The sequence below is a fragment of the Herpailurus yagouaroundi genome, unplaced genomic scaffold, assembly GCF_014898765.1.
Source record: "Herpailurus yagouaroundi ecotype Mexico unplaced genomic scaffold, PumYag 165, whole genome shotgun sequence".
Taxonomy (NCBI): domain Eukaryota; kingdom Metazoa; phylum Chordata; class Mammalia; order Carnivora; family Felidae; genus Herpailurus; species Herpailurus yagouaroundi.
This window is the reverse complement of record NW_024412406.1, coordinates 1,697,192-1,718,867: the sequence shown is the minus strand read 5'-3', so window position 1 is coordinate 1,718,867 and position 21,676 is coordinate 1,697,192. Positions and strand designations below refer to the sequence as shown.

General features: G+C 37.2%; 1 protein-coding gene across 9 annotated transcripts in view; it reads left to right on the top strand.

The window, feature by feature from the left end:
• RALYL (RALY RNA binding protein like) overlaps positions 1 to 21,676 on the top strand; it is a 718,636-nt gene that overhangs the window by 557,283 nt on the left and 139,677 nt on the right. For all 9 annotated transcript variants that reach the window (XM_040487491.1, XM_040487494.1, XM_040487487.1 and 6 more), the window contains one exon: positions 7,668 to 7,743. In XM_040487491.1, the coding sequence (XP_040343425.1) occupies positions 7,668 to 7,743 (76 nt within the window). The remainder of the gene's footprint in view (positions 1 to 7,667; positions 7,744 to 21,676) is intronic.

Sequence of the window (21,676 nt, the reverse complement as noted above, 5' to 3'; positions counted from 1 at the left end):
CAGTTTTCATTGAGGAAAACACAGTTTGAATCTGCCTAAGTCACATATGGTGATCAGACTCACCAAGCAATTAGTAATAAGTCCAAGTTTCCACTTGTATTTGTCCTTGCAGGCAGAGCCTGGGAGCATAGAGTATTTTCTGGTAACAAATGGGAATCTGGCCAACCAGCAATCTGTGCATTAGTATTCTAATAACCAGAGGCCAGCATGCCATAGTGCTGCGTCAGAACTAATTTATGAAACCAGGTCCAAAGGCTCATTAAAATGGTCACAATTCAGTGACTACCCAGTAAAATTAGACTACAGTTTCATTCCCACAACAGTGTATATTTTAACATACTATTAAGGACATTTTTCAAGTGTTAAAACTAGCTTTGATTCCGTGAAGGGGAAAAAAAAAAAAAAAAACAAGATTAGAAACCCAGGTACTTTTGACCCTATTGGCTCCACTTTCAGCTTTCAGCTTAAAATGCTTGAAATGTCCATGTTTCAGAGCACAAGGTAGGCTGTACTTGCATTTGCAAGTCTGGCGCATTTTTTTTTCCTTAGAGTAAAAACACTCCCAGGCAGTTCCATCAAACCACAGGGTTTGAAGAAATCTCAATCTCAAGCAATCAATTGGGTGGATCATGGTTCCCCCATTGCTCCCTACAGCATTCTTTTCATCATACATCCTGCACCATGATGCCAAAACTCCTGGGGACTCAGAGAATATTACTTTATATGCTACTCTCCACAGCCAAACCAGCATTAAGTGGCATAGAAAATGTGACATCCAAAATCCGGTTAAGAGCAATGTGATAGTGGGAAAGTGCTAGACTGTGGGTCTGGTGCAGCTCTGACTCAAGGCTGCCGCTGACTCTCAGACAGTCCTCTCTCTCAGGACAGGGGCAAGGTATCAGTCGGTGCCTGGCACATGGGCCATGCTCAATAAGAGAGACAGTTGTAGTGAACTGAGCTAACGATATTATTACGAATGCCATTTAATTTCTCGGTACCTCAAACATCTATGTACATGATGTGGGAATAACGACTCCTGCTCTGCTTATTTCACAGGATTTTTTTGAGGATCTAAACTAATAAATGCAAAAACACTCGTAAATGATAGGGTGCTTATATTAGGGTAATGTATGGTTTCATGCATTCACTTGTCAAACATAACAGACTATTTTATCTCCTGAATTTTTATTCAATGGAATAGTAATGAATCCCTAAATCTTTTAAATGTGAACAATAAAAGGCTCTGAATGAGTTTTCCGAGCAGTCTATATGCCATGGCTGAATTATTTAAACTTTTATTTAAACTGGGAAAGGAAACAAAACAAAAAATCTCAAGATTATATTACTTATAGGTAATTCTTTTAGAAAAAATTTCTTTTATTTTTTTCCATCTAAAAAATGATATTGATGATGTATATACCTTTATTATACTATGAGTTATACATCACTTTCATTTTTTAATGGGTTTTTTTTTGAGAGAGAGACAGAGCATGAGTGGGGGAGGACCAGAGAGAGAGGGAGACACAGAATCAAAAGCAGGCTCTAGGCTCTGAGCTGTCAGCACAGAGCCCGACATGGGGCTCAAACTCATGAACTGTGAGATCATGAACTGAGCCAAAGTCAGACACTCACCCAGGTGCCCCAGGAATATAAGTTAGGCATCACTTTAATGTCAATGTTAAATTCCTCTAGAAATGGAAGATGCCAACAGGGATCACTAGTGGTAGAGGTAAGTAGCAAGGGCCTATTTATTGTAGTAGTGTAAATATACGCAGTTGAAAATAAATTTTCACCTGAGGATATTCCAAATTTAAACGTGGCAAAAAAATAAATGTAAAATGTTTTCTAAATATTTCAGTGTATTTCATAAACCTGTGTTATGGGAGGACACCATTTTGCTGAATGTTTACACGTGTGTCATCCAAAATATACTCTGTGTTCATACACACATGCACACACACGCACACACACACACACACACTTGAGTTAAACATAACTGAATGTTTCTTTTTTTTCCAGAATCTTATCCTTTCATATGCATTACAAATATCCAAGAGAGAGATAAATTATAGCATTTTTACAAAACTTATGTTACCATGATTTATTTGTTTGGCAATATACCTGTTAACATCTTCCAAAACATAGTTCAAATAAATGTCACTTTAGGAAATGTGCTGACAGTGTGTTTGGCTAGACACACTACAACCTGTGCAAGGATATACCTTCTGGTCTGTATGAATTTAATCAACCAGTAGACAGACCCACTGAACACCTGTTGGATAAATAACACCGTGCAGGATAAAAGTCCAAAGTCAAAGAGAGACACTCAGTAGTCTGTGCCATTGGAGCAATGTAATAACATAAAATGGGGATCGCAGTGTTTGGGTGTTGAAGTAGAGGTATCTTCCCAAGAGTCATAAAGCATGAACTAATAGAATGCTGTTACCATCATCTTTTGTCGCACACTGACAAAAATCGGTCAAAGAAATGCATTTACATGTTTTGAATATCATTTCTGAGAATGACACTTTGGAACAGTACCTGTCTCCATTTGCCTCATCTCATTTACCTCAAACCAGAATAGGTTCATCTCATTGACTTTTTCCAGTTCTCTAACTTTATAGTTGTTTCTGTCAGGGTATGTTGACATCACTTATTTAGCTTCAATATAAAGAAGCAAGGAAAACTGATTAAATTTTTTAGAACATTTAATATGTTTTTAAGTAGTTTACTGAGAAAAGATATAGTTATTAGCCCAACAGGATATTTTTCAGTTTGTTTGATTCTGAGGTTAATTCTAGAAGAATAATTTTAGAGTAAGTTTTTATTTTTTCCACCTATTTTTTTCATGCTAACTTGAAATATTGAAACTTCAAAATAAATATAGGGTCTGTTCTTAGTTGGTCCTTACGTAGGCTTATAATGTCATAGGACAAAATGCAGATACCCATCTCCCTCCTTGTGGAGGTCTCCTGTCTCCAGTCATCTCCTAACCGTGGGTAAGGCTTTCACTCCCGTCTGCTTCATCCCTATGCCTGGAAACAGTTTGGGGGAGTTCTTCCACACAGTATAATGTATATTGTACCCAAACATAAACACTTCAAGAGACCTCCTTTTAATGGTGCTTACCTAATTTTACTGACTCTCTCTACAAGAATATAATTCTAATACTCAGATAATAGAATCCACCTTCTTGATATAGAGGTAACTTTATAGATACTTCTGTAAAACAAGTAGGAATTTAACTAGGATATTTTGGATGATCTCAAAAAAAATTTGTTGAGAATGATTAAACCCATATCCCTTCTTGAAGACAATATGGGATTTCTAAATATTAGTATTTGGTATGACTCTTTCTAAATTTGGGAATTTAAGAAATAACACTTTATTTTCTGTACCTCAGTATTTTACTCCAAAGCCCCTATCTTTATAAGAATGGCAGAAAATTGAATCTCGGTCATTTTTCTTCTAGTCCTACCTATGGGAAACTTACACAATGTGTGACAATTAGAGAAGAAAACCTCAGGATGTCTCTCCATCATTGACCACAGATTTTACTGTTACAGTGTCATTTGCCTTATTTACATGGTCCCTTCAAGGCCAACAGCTCTTGAGTCATGAGTACCTGAGCCTTGGCTTCCAAATAAGCCATGTTGGCCTGAAGACACAATTAAATCTTGTATTTAAAAGTTGTACAGGGGCGCCTGGGTGGCGCAGTCGGTTAAGCGTCCGACTTCGGCCAGGTCACGATCTTGCGGTCCGTGAGTTCGAGCCCCGCATCGGGCTCTGGGCTGATGGCTCGGAGCCTGGAGCCTGTTTCCGATTCTGTGTCTCCCTCTCTCTCTGCCCCTCTCCCGTTCATGCTCTGTCTCTCTCTGTCCCAAAAATAAATAAACGTTGAAAAAAAAAATTGTAAAGTTGAGTACAACGGAAATGCTCATTCATCCAGAGCTTTGCCGAATTTTCTATTTGGTGGTTTGACTCATATAAATGAGTCTTCATATATTCCAGAAACAAATACTTTGTCAAGGATTTCTTCATCTAGTTTGTGGCCTTTCTTTGCATTGTCTTTTTGTGCCTTTTGCTGAGCAGAAATTCTTTTTATTTTACTGTAATGTAGTAAAGTTTATCAATCTTGTATTTTAAGGCTAGTGCTTTTTATGTCTGGTTTAGGATTATCCTTTCATACTCTGATCTCATAAGGATATTTTACTGTATTTCTTCTTAAAAGTTATATATTTTGGAGGGGGGAAGGCGCCTGGGTGGCTCAGTCGGTTAGGCTTCCAACTTCAGCTCAGGTCATGATCTCACTGCTCATGAATTCGAGCCCCACATTGGGCTCTGTGCTACCAGCTCAGAGCCTGGAACCTGCTTCAGATTCTGTCTCCATCTCTCTGCCCCTCCCCTGCTGATGCGCTCTCTCGCTCTCTCTCTCTCAAATACGAAAAATAAAACTTAAAAAAAAATTTAATAAAAAAAGTTATATATTTTTGCCTGTCACATTTAGGGTTTTAATCTGATAGTAATTAATTATTTTTCCGTACAGTGTAAGGTAGAGGTTCAAGTTCATATTTATCCTCGCAGTAATGTAATCAGTTGTTACAGCCTCAGAAGCCTATCTTTAATCCCGGATCAGCTATGTTATTTCTGTCATAATTCAGACATTCCTATATGCGTGTTTCAGTTTGGGAGTTTTCTACTCTGTTGCAATGTTTCATTTTCTATCTTTGTACAAATACTATAGTCTTAATTACTGTAGCTTAAAATAAGTCTGCATAAGGCAAGTTTGCCACCTTTGGGTTTTTTTCCAAGTGGTTATTTTGACCTTTTACTCTGTCATGTAAATCTCAGAATTAACTTACCAACTCCACACAGATATAAAAAGAATGTTTGGTGATATTATTGACATTATATGGAATCAATAAATCAACTTCAGGAGAATTGAAATGTTTGTTAAATATCAAGTTTTCTAATTTCTCTATTTATGTGAGGTAACCATAAAATCTTCCAATATAGTTATATAATTTTCCTTATAAACAACTTTAAAATTTTATAATGCATTTATCCCTAGGTACTTTACTTTTATACTATGCAAATGATATCTTTTAGAATTATATTTTTAAAACATGTATTTCTGTATAGAGATATGAATTTGAATTGTGTATATTGGCATTGAACCCAAGAAGTTTATTAAACTCTTTTATTAATTGTAATAGTCCATGGATATTTTGGAGTTTTTATGTGGACCCAGTTATTATCAACAGTTATGACAGTTTAATTTCTTCCTTCCCATTTCTAGTACTGTTTTCCTGTCTTACTTCATGCACTATGAAATCCAGAATTGGTACTAGTGAATACCCTTCTAAATTTCTTGACATGAGGGGCACCTGGCTGACCCAGTTGGAAGAGCATGCGACTCTAGATCTCCGGGTCATAAGTTTGAGCCCCATGTTGGGTGTAGACATAATATAAAAATTAGCTAATTAAGTACTCAAATACCTTGATGTTAAAAAAAAATGTAGCCAATATTTCACTATTAACTATGACATTTACTAGAGAATTTTTTGTAGATATTCCTTATTAGGAAGAAGGATGAAGTTTCCTTTTCTTCTTAAAGATTTTAACCCATATGGGTATTGAATTCAGTAATTATATGGTTCATACCCTTTATTGTGGGCACTGTCCCCTGTCCCCTCTAATTCACAAGGACATAAAAGCTAAAGCTCAAGTTCTGGTTTCAGTAAGTGTCTTCAAGGACTAAGCCAGAGCCAGTCTTCCAATTCCATCTGAGTTCCTTTCCTGCTTTGACTCAGACATAGGCTTCTATGAACTCCTTACTTTTTTACTAGCTCAGTGTTGTACTTTTTAAAAAAGTTTTTTTTTTTTAACATTTATTCGTTTTTGAGAGACAGAGACAAAGGATGAGCAGGGGAGGGGGCAGAGAGAAAGGGAGACACAGAATCTGAAGCAGGCTCCAGTCTCCGAGCTGTCAGCACAGAGCCTGAGGTGGTGTTCAAACTCACGAATGGTGAAATCATGACCTGAGCCGAAGTCAGATGCTTAACCGACTGAGCCAACCAGGCGCCCCTCAATGTTGTATTTTTTAAAAAAGAGATATATTATACAGTTGACTCTTGAACAACATGGGAGTAGGGGTACTGAGCCCCTGTGCAGTCAAAAATTTACACATAATGTTTGACTCCCCCTAGAACTCAACTACTAACAGTCTACTGTTGACTGGAAACCTTACCAATAACATAAACAATAAATACATATATTGTATGTTTCATGTATTCTTGTTACTGTATTCTTACAATAGAAGTAAGCTAGAGAAAAGAGAATGTTAAGAAAATCATAAGGAAGAGAAAATACATTTACAGTACTGTACTGTATTTATTGAAAAAAATCTGCATATAAATGGACCTGTGCAGTTCACACCAGTGTTGTTGAAGGGTCAGCTGTATTTTATCTAGAAATTTTGGTTGTTTTCACTGCCGGGTCACTCATTCCTCCCTAATCCAGTGTACTTAGTCCACTGTACAAGAAAGAGAAGTATTCTCCTTCTTTTCTATCAAAATAATGTCAAAAAAACCAAACATTATTTTGATATATTTGATATAGATTTTCCTTCTTATCATGATTTAGAAATTTTAACTTTATTAAATCTTGGTTTTTATGTGATTTTCCAAACCTTTGTCACCCAACTTTCCAATCCCTTAACTGTTTCACACATTTCTTTAAGACAGAGGTTGGGCAGTTGTATGCAAATACTCTTCTGTCAGGTACTTAAGCATCTTATTGCCTTATCCCAGAGATTTTATCATGATTTTAGTTCACAAAGGCAAAAGTTGTACTCTCTTCTTCTGACTACCCAAGAACTCTATAACTGCACATTCTAGTTTATGAGTGTGTGTGTTGTATTGTCCCTTCAGTAAGCCTGGTATCCTCTAGAGTTCCACTCTTCTACACGCCTTTCCTACATAGATGAAAGATATTATCATTTAAGTTAATTTCCTCTTAAGAACAAAGCTCTGATCCATGCAAATGTGTATGTAAACTGAGACATTTCTCGCAAAAACCCAGTTGAGAAGGATATCTGGGGGACACCTGGGTGGCTCAGTCCATTAAGCATCCAACGCTTGATTTCAGCTCAGGCTGTGATCTCTCAGTTCATGGGGTCGAGCCCCACGTCGGGGTCCATGCTGACAGCATGAAACCTGCTTGGGATTCTCTCTTCTCTCTCTCTCTCAAAATAGATAAACATTCAAAAAAAAAAGAAGGATATCTCATTCTTTATTCATTTTACTAAGCATTCTTGATTTCTGTACCTCATTCAACATTGTCTTTTTCCATAGTACTTATTGCTTTCTAATATGTTATGAATTTTTCTGTTTGTTTTCATTGCTGTTGTTGTTGTTGTTTGCCATCTATTTCTCCCCCCAGTAGAAGGTTAGTTTTACAAAGGCATAAATCTTACCTGTTTGGTACATGACATATCTCAAACAGTGCCTGGCCTAAAGTAGATGCTCAGCAAATATTTGTTGAATAAATGAATAGCATATAACATTTGTATAGGCAAATGGCGAAAGGAAAAAAAATCTCATCATTTATTTTTCTCAAGTGGATTAATTTTTCCTAATCAGTGCTATATTATTTTTTGCTTTTAGATATCAACATGGCAGGAGAACCCAAACCATACAGACCAAAACCTGGAAACAAGAGGCCCCTTTCTGCACTTTATAGGTAAGTAAGCAATTTTATGATATATAGTAGTGGAAACTTCTTGCAACTTTAAAAAGCAACATAACCTTATAAGGAATTAAATGTTTTAAAGAACAATCCTTCCTGGCATAAAGTACAACAAAATGCTGACAATCAACATAAAGATATGTCACCCAGGATTGGCAGGGATCTGTACACCTAACCTTCTCATCTCCACTAAAACAACCCCTCTACAAGATATTCCTCAAATAAAATCTAATAAAAATCTTTCATGACTTTACCTGCCAACGTGCTGGAAAGGACAATACCTTGTGACTACTGCATGCCATGTACTGTAGGTATTTTTCATGGAGTTTGATTTAATTTAATTTTCGTAACCATCCTGCATTGTAGATACTGCTGCTCTTATCTTACGGATCAAGACCTTGATACACATTTTCTTGGGGAATTTCCCTAAGTCCCACAACTTGTAAGAATGATGGCACCAATATTCAGACTCATGCTGTCTGCTGCCATACCTTGAGTTCTTTCCGCCTGATCATTTAGCCTCTTTTGTCACAAAGTATATGCTCATTTCACCTCTATTTCTCTAAAACAACAAATGTAGTCCTTCCCTTCTCCAAAGAGACCTACTTAATACCTTTAACCTTTCCTAATATACTTGGATCTGAGTCAATTTAACGTTCCAGTCTTTCCCCTCTCGTTGCCCCAGTTTATCAGTGTCCACATTTATAATCTCAATGCTCGATAGATAAAATTAAACTGTATTTAGCCTCGGGGCGCCTGGGTGGCGCAGTCGGTTGAGCGTCCGACTTCAGCCAGGTCACGATCTCGCGGTCCTTGAGTTCGAGCCCCGCGTCGGGCTCTGGGCTGATGGCTCAGAGCCTGGAGCCTGTTTCCGATTCTGTGTCTCCCTCTCTCTCTGCCCCTCCCCCGTTCATGCTCTGTCTCTCTCTCTCCCAAAAATAAAAATAAACGTTGAAAAATATATGTATAAAAAAAAAAACAACAAAAAACTGTATTTAGCCTCTCTATTGTTCTGTATAAACGTCTATCATGTTAAGTAAAATTCAGTTCATTTGGATAAGAGGACAAGAGTAAGCTCACAGAACTTTTAGTTCTTTAAAAATAGCCACTTTTGGGGGGTGCCTGGGTGGCTCAGTTGGTTGAACTTCTGACTTTGGCCTGGGTCATGATCTCAGGGTTCCACAAGTTTGAACCCTGCGTCAGGCTCTGTGCTGACAGCTCAGAGCCTGAGGCCTGTGTCTCCCTCTCTCTCTACCCCTCCCCAGCTCACTCTCTGTCTCTCTTTCTGTCAAAAATAAGTAAAAACGGGAATCTACGTGGCTCAGTCGGTTATGTGTCTGACTTCAACTCAGATCATAATCTCGCAGTTTATGGGTTTGAGCCCAGCATCAGACTCAGTGCTGACAACTCAGAGCCTGAAACCTGCTTCAGATTCTATGTCTCCCTCTCTCTCTGCTCTCCCCCACTCACCCTCTGTGTTTGTGTCTCTCTCTCAAAAATAAATAAACATTAAAAAATTTTAAGTAAATACATACATAAATAAAAACATTAAAAAAAATTTTTTAATAGCGACTTTTGAAAAAAAAAATGTTCTGTTGCTAAGCCATATGTCCCACTTCATGAACTTTTGCCACTGGTTTTTGTACTGTTAAGTGCCAATTTTGCATATCTCTGTTAAATCCCCTTTTGTTAGACTTGGCCAATTGTTCCAAGCTATTGAGATCTCCTGTCATCCAATTTATTTGGTCGTCTCCCAGATATGTGTCTTCATTCCATCAGTATCCACATCCAAAGAACTAATGTAAGTGTTGAGCAAGGCCCCCTTTTTTAACCTGATATTATTTGGATAAAGGAGAACTGAGTTCTACTTGTCAAAATTGATTATATTCTAATATAGTACAGTAAGAAGAGTACTCAAAAGATAGCTTGGAGTTGGTTTTTTTCATCTTTGTTCTCTGAGAACTAGCGTATCTCCTTCTTTCAGCCACTCACAGCCTCATTTCCCAAGCTGTGAAATAAAAAAGATCAGAATTAAATGAGTGCCAAGGTCTTATCCATGCTAATGCCCCAGGGCTCTCTAATGCATGACCATTAAAAATCATAAAATAGATATTGAAAATATGTCTTAATTGCTCATATTATTTTAGCTATGTGAATTTACTTCATTTTAATTTAAAAATTTATATAAAAATGGAAAGGTACAGGCCTTAACAAATTTGATAAATGATCATAAGACAATATTGGTATTAAAGGTCCAAAATGAAGTCACCAGCCAAAGTGAAGTGATACTTTCTGTACCTTGTTTAAGGTAGAGGATACCTTTACAAAAAACTTAAAAAATGCAAATTCTTTTGTGATCAGCTTCATTTTTAAATGTATGTATAGAACTGCCTCTAATGTAGAACATTTCAAAAGCCGTATTTTTAATAATTAACAAAACAAACTGTCGGTGGCTTTTTAAATTTTTTCTCATCAAAGAGTTACCACTGTGCAGTGATGTTGATTTTCTGATTTTCCCTGTTCTTGGACTGTTTTGATTTTCTTATGAGAATAGAAGCTTGTGACAAGAAACAGATGTCTTTTTAACTATTATTTCTCTATTACTAAATTACGTTGAATTGTGAATTCAAAAGAATCAAAAGCAGAAGTTCATTTAATCTGATATATTGTATACAAACTACATCGGTGGAGAAATGCTTATTTATCCTGTTTTCATCTGTTTACTCAAATGAAGGCTGGGTTGTACTGAAATTACAAAGAGGTAACAAAGGGAGCAAAAGAGAGTGGAATGCACGTCTAAGAACACCCTTTTATACACACTTTCTCATTCTTACATAAGCTTAATAATAGTAATAACTCCTTTTTATGTAGACACACTGTATTTTCAGAGTCAGTATTTATCTGTTCACCACAAAAGTCCACAAGGTTTGTATTATGAGCCTTGTATTATAAATGAAAAAACTAAGTTTCCAAAACAATAAAGGACTCGCCCGAACTAAGATAACAAGATCAGGAACTGAACACTGGTTTTCAGCCTTCAATTCTAGTGATCTTGCCGCCAGATCACTGCTCCGCATATTTACTCACCTGCCCCTATCTAAGCATAGAGATTATAAAAAAGCAGAGATTCCTACCCAGCAAAACTAATAATCACTTACACTGTCCATGATTACCATGACAGCAGGTGGCAAAGGAAAGACTACACTACACAGTATAAAAACCAGAGAATTACAACCGATCTCTGTGATCATGGGGCACAAATTTTGAGCTTCAGGTTCTTTATCTCACATAATAGTTGTAGAATTTTCTTGACAGGATAAAATGAATAGTTGAGGCAAAAGCACCTAATCTTAGTGCAGGGCATATGGTGGCAGCTTGAAAAGAGGTTGTTTCTGCTTTCCTGTTCTTTGTAACTTTGGGTCTCTTATCCATGAAATGAGAAAGCTGGAATAATTTCATTTCTTCGTTTATTTGTTCATTCATTCATACAAGACATATTTATTGTGCGTCTACTATAGTTTAGGCACTGTGGTCACTGCTTTTCAAGGCAAATGAACTAGCAAATGCCAAGGCCACAAGGCAAGGAGAAAGCAAAATTAAATAAAAATAAATTATTTTTCGGGTTCTCAGTAACCTCTGATTTACCATCATGCCCTAAACTGTTATGTCTCCAGATCTCTTTACCCTGTTGGGGATGTATATGATTTGCTATCAGACTTTCTCCTTCACCTGCATCCATTTCATCTCTGTCATGAACCGCAAAGTAGTATTTACATGGAATACACAGTGAGGGATAACCTTGTTATTTCTTTTTTATATTTTTTTACATTTATTTATTTATTGAGAGACATAGAGAGACAGAGCACAAGTTGGGGAGGGGCAGAGAGAGAAGGAGACACAGAATCCAAAGCAAGCTCCAGGCTCCGAGCTGTCAGCACAGAGCCCAATGTGGGACTCGAACTCAAGAACTGCGAGATCATGACCTGAGCTGAAGTCGGACGCTTAACCGACTGAACCACCCAGGAGCCCTTAACCTTGTTACTTCTTTTAACAGGATTTTCAGTTTAGCCAGACAGCCTTCACCAAGCATTTATCATGTGCTGAATTAACACAGTATACATGGAAGCCACAAAAAACTTTAAAAACATACTAAAGCCTTAAAATATTTACTGTGGTATTCATGAGTTAAATGTACACACAAATAAAGAACATAAATGAAGTATACATACAGTTCTATAAGAAAACAAATGAGAGAGTAACTGATCCTGCCTAAGGGGAGGGGAGGAGGAAGTCTGAGTGACGTTTGATCTGACTTCTGAGCAATCAGGCATTCACTCATAGGCAAAGAGAAAGAGAGCATGCTGGCAAAAGAAAATGTGACCAGGGAATGGACACATAATTAAAGAAGAGCATCTCATGGTGAGAACTAGTATAGTCTACTTGGTGAAGGCAAAGAACGGATAACTGGAATGCTATGGGGCTCAGGCTGTCAGGATCTTAATACGCCTGCTTATCAGATTAAGGAGATTCAGCTTTTATTCTACAGAAAACAAGGAGCCATTTGAATATGGTGAGCAATTGGCAATGGGATGGAAGGATGAGTGAGTCACAAATATGGCCAAGATTTCCAGCTTAGACAAGTGAGGGGATGATCACATGAGTCTGATAGAAGACATAAGAAAGACATGAGAAGCCCCAGCAGGCTCAGGGGTAAGGTTGGGGAAAGGAAGGAAAAGAAATTATTTCAGTCTTCTACAGGAATTCATAAAGATAGCAATTCATTAAAATAGCACTTGTAATAAAAATGTCTCCCATTAGAGGCTATTTGTAAATGAAACGTAATTAATCATGTGTGAACATTCCATAAATATTGGACCTAGTCCTAATGGTGAATAGCAAATCCATTCTCTAGGGAAAATATTGTGACTTTTAATAAATTGCTGCTTCGAATGTGCTATGTACATTACACAGTATCTATGGTGCTCTACAATAAAATCCTCCCCCAGGAAGTGAGTTTCCCAGCATGCCAAGTCCCAATTAATGCTAAATAGTAGCTAAATGAGAATAATTGTATGATGGTTTTGTTTCTGCTTGTAAAGGAGACAGACCTTTCCTCTCTGATGTGAGTAAAACTGACAACCAGAGAACAAAGATACTACTTATCATAGCTGACCAAGAACAGGTTTTCATTCACCTAGAGGCAGCCCTCCCAGTCACAGGGAGCACAAGGCAGTGAGACACATAAACACAGTGTCATCCTATTCATTGCATGGATATTACTAGGTATCATTCCCAAATATGGCTTTGTGGTTATTATACAGATGCCTTTCTTAGCAACCTTCCCACCTCACAGAGACAACCATGGACATCCAGATTGCCACTGCAAGTAACTTTAAGGCTCCCTTACGATTGTCTTAGGATGACCTATAGTATTACCATTTTAAGATCACCACAATTAGTGGCGATAACATGAATGCAGGTTATATTATAGGACTTTCAATGACCAAAACACTTTCAGAGTCTGGGCCAAGTAAGGTGACTCTGCAGCAAAATCTCTCTGGTGATTTGTTTACCACTTGACCTACGTGAGTTCTGTTACCATCCTCATGGCCACTCTAGCACAACATAGAGAAGAGGGACCTTCAGGTGACCCAAAATGTTTCCTAGGACCTTGAAATGAAATCATATGAAATGAAAGCAATAGAGGCTAATTTCACCTAATGCAAAATAGCAAAAAATCAATATGGAGGAAAAGCATCCTGGATATCTCCACTTCACTGACTTGCTCTGTTTGCTGAGGAATGTTTACCAGTTAGCTATTGGTTATTTTATTTATTTTCTGTCTCCTTTTATAATATCAAGGATAATACACATACATTTTCAGAAGCTTAATACTTTCAGTATCAGCGTCTCCCTTTGCACTGGTAAAGGCTTCCATTTCACCTACCTACTCCGGTGGGCCCACGCGGAAAGCCATCTAGGAATGGACTCTGTGGTTTTTAAATGGAATGTGAGGAGGACAGGGAACTGTTCCTCTCACCCCCTGTGCTGATGCCTTTGCCCTTTTAAAATGGACACAAGCCCCAGCACTGACATGCCTACAAGCTTCAACTTGAAATTAAGTTGTCTCTGGGTCTATGTAGCAATCGCAGTCTCTTTTAGCTCCTGATTCAGTCTTGGGCAATCAAATTACTGGCAAGGAAAAGTGTGGTCGCAGATATGCACAAGAGAAAAAAAAAGTCCACTTCTAAAACTCAAAGCTGAGTATATATATATATATATATATATATATATATATATCTGGGTAATTGAAGGTGAGTTCTCTTCAATTCACACTTCTCAAGCGAACATGAAATGCTGTTGAACCAGAAAAGGTCCCCAGTACTCACTTTGCGGGTGGCTTAAAACTGTGCAGATGTTTTACGTGAGTATGTTTGGTGGAAATGGTGTCAGACAGGACTGCCTCCTAAAACTGGCTCAGCAATTTCAGTGACATGAACTCCGTCTCTTCTTCATTTGCTTCTTTATCTGCTTGAAAGAGGAATAAGAGTTTCCTGAAAGATGACATATTTAAGGACTGGAACTGTTATAGATGCTCTACAAATTTTAGTGATTCTCATTATTATGATTATTCAAAGAGAAAGGTCTATGATCAATTATTTTAAGAAGTTATTTTAAAGGAGCCTTGAGCTATGATGATGTTGCTAAAATCCATACAGTCAGCTAAATAGGCTAACAGTTTCTATAACCGCCTAAAAAGATACTTTTGGGGGGAGAAAAAGATTATGCTAATTTATAGTATGTCCCTCATATTTCAATATTAAACAAATGTAAGTTATAAACCTTTTAATTTAAAACAGTTATAGAAATACGGGCATAATGCCCATTAAAATAGTTCTGCTACAGGGTGTTTTCTGCTAGGTGAAGGAATGGCCTGTTTGCAGTCTTTTGTTATTTTTTAATGCATAAATATCCATGAATAAATACCTTCTTGCACATGGGAAGAACACAGTAACTGTAAAGGGAGACTAGATGGTATAATTCCTTAGAGAATCCATAACTAAGGCTTTTTGAAAGACTATGATTCTATTTGTTTGATTTCAGATAACTTATGATAAAAATCAAAGGAAGCAAAATCATGAACCCAATTTTAAAAAGAGGTTAATAATAAGAATCAAGACTTAGATGGGAATTGGGGTGGGGTGTGGCAGATAGGATCAAGCAAATTATACTTAGAAAACTTATGCAATAATAAGGTATTACAAGTGAGCATCGAACTTAGTTATGGGATTCCTGGCAGTCAAAGAGAAAAGGGATGCATGATAATTTATGTAACCATCTATTAAAAGCAAGTACTCCAATTTGTGATAAGAAACTTTTTCCATAACTCTCCCTTCTCAGAAAAACTTATCACATATGAAAGTATCTAAACAGCTTGGTAGATACTACCCTCAGAACTAGTTATACAATAAACACACACACACTCATGCACATGAAATATTTTTCAATTAATGGTACTTTCCTCATGAAGTCTGTCAATAACAACACAGACTTTTTTTCTGCTTCTCCCAAGGCAGTTTACCATCCTTCGACAAATTGCATGAAAGTCAAAAACAGTGATGTTCCAAGATGGCTAGATTTACAGAGCAGCCTGGATTCACATCACCCGTATTAGCTGCATGTGAGGAGGAGACAGAAAGCAAGAGGGGCTGACTACTTAGTTAGTTTACTTACGCAGCCCCAAGGACCAGAAGAAAATGACAATGCTTTGTTGTTTCCAACTTTTCACTCAGGTGCCTCGATCTGTTCCTTAACACTCCTCTAGGATGGGGAGAAATGGAAAAGGAATGGGAAACCTAGCATGGGATAGAAGGGGCTGAAATTTCACCTCTTCCTCACAGCTAGCAGGTACAAATGAAGAAATGCAACTCTTTTCTTCTAGCTGCAATTTACTGTACTTTAGAAGCTACAACCGGTCCTGAAATAGTTGCTTTCTTTCATTTGTGAAGACAGGATTTTCTGTTGAACCCAAGCCTCCTTACCAGGACACAAGAGTTATGGCCTTTTATGCTACATGCTCTTTGTGTCTTACTATGTTTGTGCTCTTCTTGCTTTGCATAATGGGGTATTAAAGTTAGAGCACCAGCAGAAGCACCACTGGTCCCCACGAAGCGTAGGAGGATGGTGGTCACCTCTCATTGTTGGGTCAATGCAGAAGTGCTCTCTGCCTGGGAGGAAGGTGCTCTCTGGATTTTATCTTCCAAAAGACAGTGTTTTTCTTGTTCACAAGATGGAATGTCTTCACTGTCAGTGCTGATTTCATATGTTTTCATCATTTTATTTTTTGGTCATTATCTTTAGATCTAGTGACCTTTTATTTGAGGATGGCCCTTGGTAGAGAATTTGGGTCCCTGAGCTTCCAACCTAAGATGATTGAAATTGGTTGTTTTTCATTTCAAAGGGTTATTTATTTGCTTTGTTTGCCCACCAAGGGCTCATGTCTCATCTGCCTTCTCAATCTACATATTAAGTTCAAAATTCCAGGATATATTTCCTTTTCCTCAAGGCTACATGGAAGGATCATAAAAGAAATTGAAATGTGTCTAAAGTCCTACTTTTAAACAAATCAAAATGTAAAACATCTTTAGTGTGGGAATGGTACCCTCCTTTTACACTGTTGTTAATGTAGTTTAAAAAAAAAATCTTTTCCCAACCCAGAAATCCTTTCCACATAGTTGTAAAGAAGAAAAACACTTTTCTTATTAAATGAACACCCAGAATGTGATGCACATCACAGATAATCTGCTAAGAGTTCACAAAAACAGAAAGAAATCTCACTCTTTAATATAGCAAAGCAGACATAACCCATTCTATGCATGTTCTCAAGATAGATAATAGCTAATCCTCAAGTAAGAGGACTTGAAAGCACCATTTGTCATGCGTAGTTCATCATAAAGTCATCTGTAATTGGGGTGACCATCTATGTTAACTAATTGGCAGTTGGCTTTATCCAGACAAAAATTAAACTTCTCATATCTTTATGACAGGTAGTTTTGCAACCACGAACACCAGAGTTAGATTCCTACCCTCCCACAAACTGGAAGATAGAGGTTCTATACTTTTTGATGCTTACCTTTCAAAGAGATGGCTCCCATGTCCTCAAAAAAAGATATGCCTAGGTCATACAGACCTATCTAGTTTTCAAAGGAATTTACATACATTTCAAAGAAGGAGGAACCCCTTTGCAATGACAAATTTTCTTTTTTTTCCCACTCTTTTTTTAATACAATTTATTGTCAAGTTGGCTTACATACAACACCCAGTGCTCATCCCAACAAGTGCCTTCCTCAATGCCCATCACCCACTTTCCCCTCTCCCCAAAGCAGTGACAAATTTTCTAAATTAAATGCCCAAAGAAAAAGAAGGGAAGGGAAATATTTTCCCTAATTTTAAAGAGGGAGTTTTAAATTTCTAGGGTTTTGTCCCATTTTTCTTTTTTTTTTTAAGTTTATTATTTGTTTTAAGAGAGACAGAGGGGGAGAAGCAGAGAGAGAGAGAGAGAGAGAGAGAGGCAGACAGACAGAGAATCCCAAGCAGGCTCTGCACTGTCAGCACAAAGCCTGATGCTGGGCTCTAACCCATGAACAGTGAGATCATGACCTGAGCCAAAAACAAGAGTCAATCAACTAAGCCAGTGAAGTGCCCCTGTCCCATTTTTCTTAAAGTACAATTGAGAGTGATATTTATGGACTTGCTTGTGTCAAGACTGATGGGAATTTCTTTATATTATGTCCATTCCTGAGAAGTTAGTGCTCTGTACCACCTCACTGACTGCTCCTCTGTGCAAGGGCTTCTACCATAGCATTCCCATCACACATGCAAGGATGCTTTGTGACCATACGGACCGTTTATCTTGTAAATAAGAAAAAACATAGTGAGAAGAGAAGTGTCACAATGTAGAAGAAAGTCTGAGTACATACAAAATGGGGAGACGAGAAAAGATGGAATGAATATTCACAATCTAGATGGATAGGACTGAAGTAATGAGAAGCCAAACAGCTTGTTGGCTTCTGTCATCTTTTCTCACTTTTATAAGGTAAATGATTTTAAAATCACGTATAAGTATTTTATAAACGTAATTTTTTTATCTTTATAAAAATGTATTTTCTCCTGGTCAATTAAAGTTTGAGAATACTTATCACAAATTATAAACTAATAGAAAATGTTGTTATAAAAAGATTTTTTTATTTTTATTTGAGAGAGAAAGAGCATGTGTGAGTGGAGGAAAGGGGCAGAGAGAGAGAGAGAGAGAGAGAGAGAGAGAGAGAATCCTAAGCAAGCTCCACACTCAGCATGGAGCCCAACAGGGGGCTTAATCCCATGATCCTAGGATTGACCTGAGCCAAAATCAAGAGTTAGATACTTAACCGACTGAGCCACCCAAGCGGCCCTAGGAAGATATTTTAAAGTTTTAATTATGAACAAGTTTTGCACTGTAAAAAAAAAATGAAGTTTATAAGTTTATTAACTTTGTTTGGCTTTAAATATATTAATTAGAACACAGTCCACAAATTTTCTTATAAAAATTACATAAACTAAATGCAAGAATAATTCTCCCAAGTTGAGTTATAAGTGCTAAAAAGCAAATCCTGAAATGTCCCTTTTTTTCGATGCCTCGAAAGATGAGGGCAAAACGACAGCATAGTCTCACTAGATCATGAGTTAGCCCCGTGTGATGAACGCTTCTCACAAAAATGTGTGTTCTTTTGGAAACTAACTCTATTAAACTTTCAAAATTTCTTTCTCGTGGAATTATAGCACAATTAAGAATTCAACTTTATTGGTATTGTTAAATATCAGAATACTTAGGGTACAAGGGGATTTTCTTCCAAACCCAGACAGTGATACACTCTTCATTTATGTTTAGTGTATGGTGGAATAAAAGGACAAGGGGGTTGCTCTGAGTTAAACATATTACATTGCAAATGAAACTGCAGTGTTTCATGGTTTGCACTTTAATATTTGTTTGAAATATCTTCTGCTTCTATGTCAGAATCACTCAGTTCTGAAAAGATATCCATGGTCATTAGAAGGAGCACTGTGTTGGAATTTAGGAAACCTGCAACCACATCATGTATCTGCTACTACCTGCCCATGCCAGCAAGGTGATTATAAGCAATACAACCTCTTTTAAGTCTAACTTTTTTATAACATGAAGGAATCGAGTTAAACGGTTTCTTCGTTGATTCCCATTTCTAGCACTCTGGTATTCTGCTGTTTATTTTTGAATCCAGAAACAAAAGGCTTTATTATCAAGTTTATTCATGTTTTTCCTTCAAACCCCATCCAGTATCTTAAAGTATTCATATCTTTTGACTAGGCAATTCCATTTCCAGAAGTATATCTAAGAAAATAATTCTAAATATTTAAATAACTAAAAATATGTGAAATTATTCTTAAGATGTTCTTTGCAGTTTTATTTAAAATATTGAGTAAACTGATCCAGCCAAAATGTTGTACAATAATGGGTATGGCACATCCATTAGATGGAATGTTCATGAATTGTTCATACTGACACGGGAAAAAATTAAGATCTGAGTAGAAAAACCAGCAAAGCAAAATTATATAAACAGCATATAATTATGAAAGCATCATATATAAGCAGAAAACCAAAACTATTTAATAAATGAAACAGACATGCAGAGAAAAAAAATGAAGATCAAATATTAGCTGTACTTCTTTGAACAGGAAGGATATGAGTGATTTTTTTCTTGTAACTTTAATACCTAATGCAAATTTTCTTAATGAGAATTTTATAACCAAAAGAAAAAGAGAGAGAGAGACTTAAAAGCCAGATTTTCCAAGTGTATGGTAAACATCACACAAAAACACACAACAGGCAACAATGAGGATTTTTTGTGCTTACTATTGTACAAAAACCAATTCAATAGGTATAGCCCTTCATCCTTGGAACTACACTTCTTTAGTTACCGTGGTTATTAGAAAAGTTAGTATTCTAAAAAAGGCAACTTCATCAGCATTCAGCGCAGGCCAACAGCCTAGTGGGGTGAAGCAGTTAACTGCCAGGGCTGACTGCAGGAAGTGGCCTGTCAGTGCCACGATGGGATTAGGAGCTCAGCGTACCGCGGGGGGAGTGTAAGGAGCAGGGTGCAAGGAGAGCTGCTGAAGTCATCTAATCTTCAAAAATGAAAAGTCAAAATTTATGAGCCCTTAAGTAATGCAATAAAATAAGTAATCAGGAACGCGTAGTGATGGCATTTCTTCTGACTACAGATTAGTGAGCCAGTAGTAAGACAATGGCGCTTGCCAGACAATAACTGTCCCTCCGTATTTAAAGCTATAATTCAGTTGCTTTGCTGCTGTCAGTGCTTTGAAAGGGCATCGTGTATGTGAGCTACAAATAGTAACAGAATAGTTTGGAATAAAGCCCAGGTTTTGTCCTTTAGTGTACAGAGCATGGGACATGACAATAAAAGAGGGGACAGTTCTGTGTTCCAAACTCTTAACAGAGAGAATCAATGAGTACAGGAGAACCAATGGTAATGAGTCTGAGTATGGTAAATGTATCGGAGTGTATGTATCAAGAAGGGAAAAAGAGGTAGAGGATGACCCACAGATAACAGATAATCAGGTCTAAAATAGCATTTGGAGTCAGACTGCTTAGCAACTCTTAACAAAACTATTCACAGCATCAGGGTAGAGACATTAACATGATATTATGAGAATTCGAGAAGAATTGAAGTCAAATTGTAACCGCTGATTTCTTGATTTGCTGAAGATTGTCTTTTTCTCCTTTTATTTTTTTTTACTCTTTACTACCTAAACTCAAGATAATGAATCTCATGTTTAAAGTGTTTAGAAAGAAAAATTACATAACCAGTATTTGAAAAGATGGGCTAAATTAGGTCAAAAAAAGTTGGAACACATGGCATGAAAAAACTTAAAGAGATTATGAAAGAAGTAAGTAATATTAGGCATCCACTTAACTGAAAAATTAAATATATTATTTTTAAAAATGTAATGCTGAATAAACAAAAAGCAAGAAAGAACAGCTTTATGCAGGCAGGCAGTAATTAGACAATTAGTAATTAGACAGTACTTAGACATTGTCTACCAACACAAATTGGTAAAGAGAAATGAAGGACTTCACATGGGGTCAGCCCTGAGAGTCTTTTGAGAAACGATAGAGACTTGGAGAAGAATTTCTGATATCAGCAATTTGAATGAACCACACCATCTCCAGCCTGGAAGGATAACTTATCTCTAAGCCTCTATTAACAGACCTGACTGAGGGGCGCCTGGGTGGCTCAGTGGTCAGTGGGTCCGACTTCAGCTCAGGTCATGATCTCATGGTTCGTGAGTTAGAGCCCTGTGTTGGGCTCTGTGTCGAGAGCTCAGAGCCTGGAGCCTGCTTCAGATTCTGTGTCTCCCTCTCTCTCTGCCCCTCCCCTACTCGTGCTCTGTCTCTCTCTAGCTCTCTCAAAAACAAATAAACATTAAAAAAAATTTTTTTTAAAGAAAACAGACCCGATTCATGGATTTACCAAATTCAGCCTATATTGGAGATTCTCAGTGAGATTTAGTGGAGGAGAAGGAAACATAGACTCACTAATCCAGTTGTTTATCAATTATTAAGCACCAACTGAACAATGTCCAGGGCACTGAGTATACATTAGTTAACAAAATGGACCAAACTCCTTGACCTTACCTTCAAGTGTGAGGTAAATGATAATAAACAAAAATCAATAATTAAGTTAAGCTCTATTTTAGAAAGCAGGAGGTGTTATGGAAAAAGTAAAACAAGGCAAGAGGGATCGGAGTGGGAAGGTGAGAAGTGATCTGACTTTGAACAGGGTGGTGAGTGAAGACCAGCTGAGAAGGTGATATTTCAGCAAAGACTTGAAGA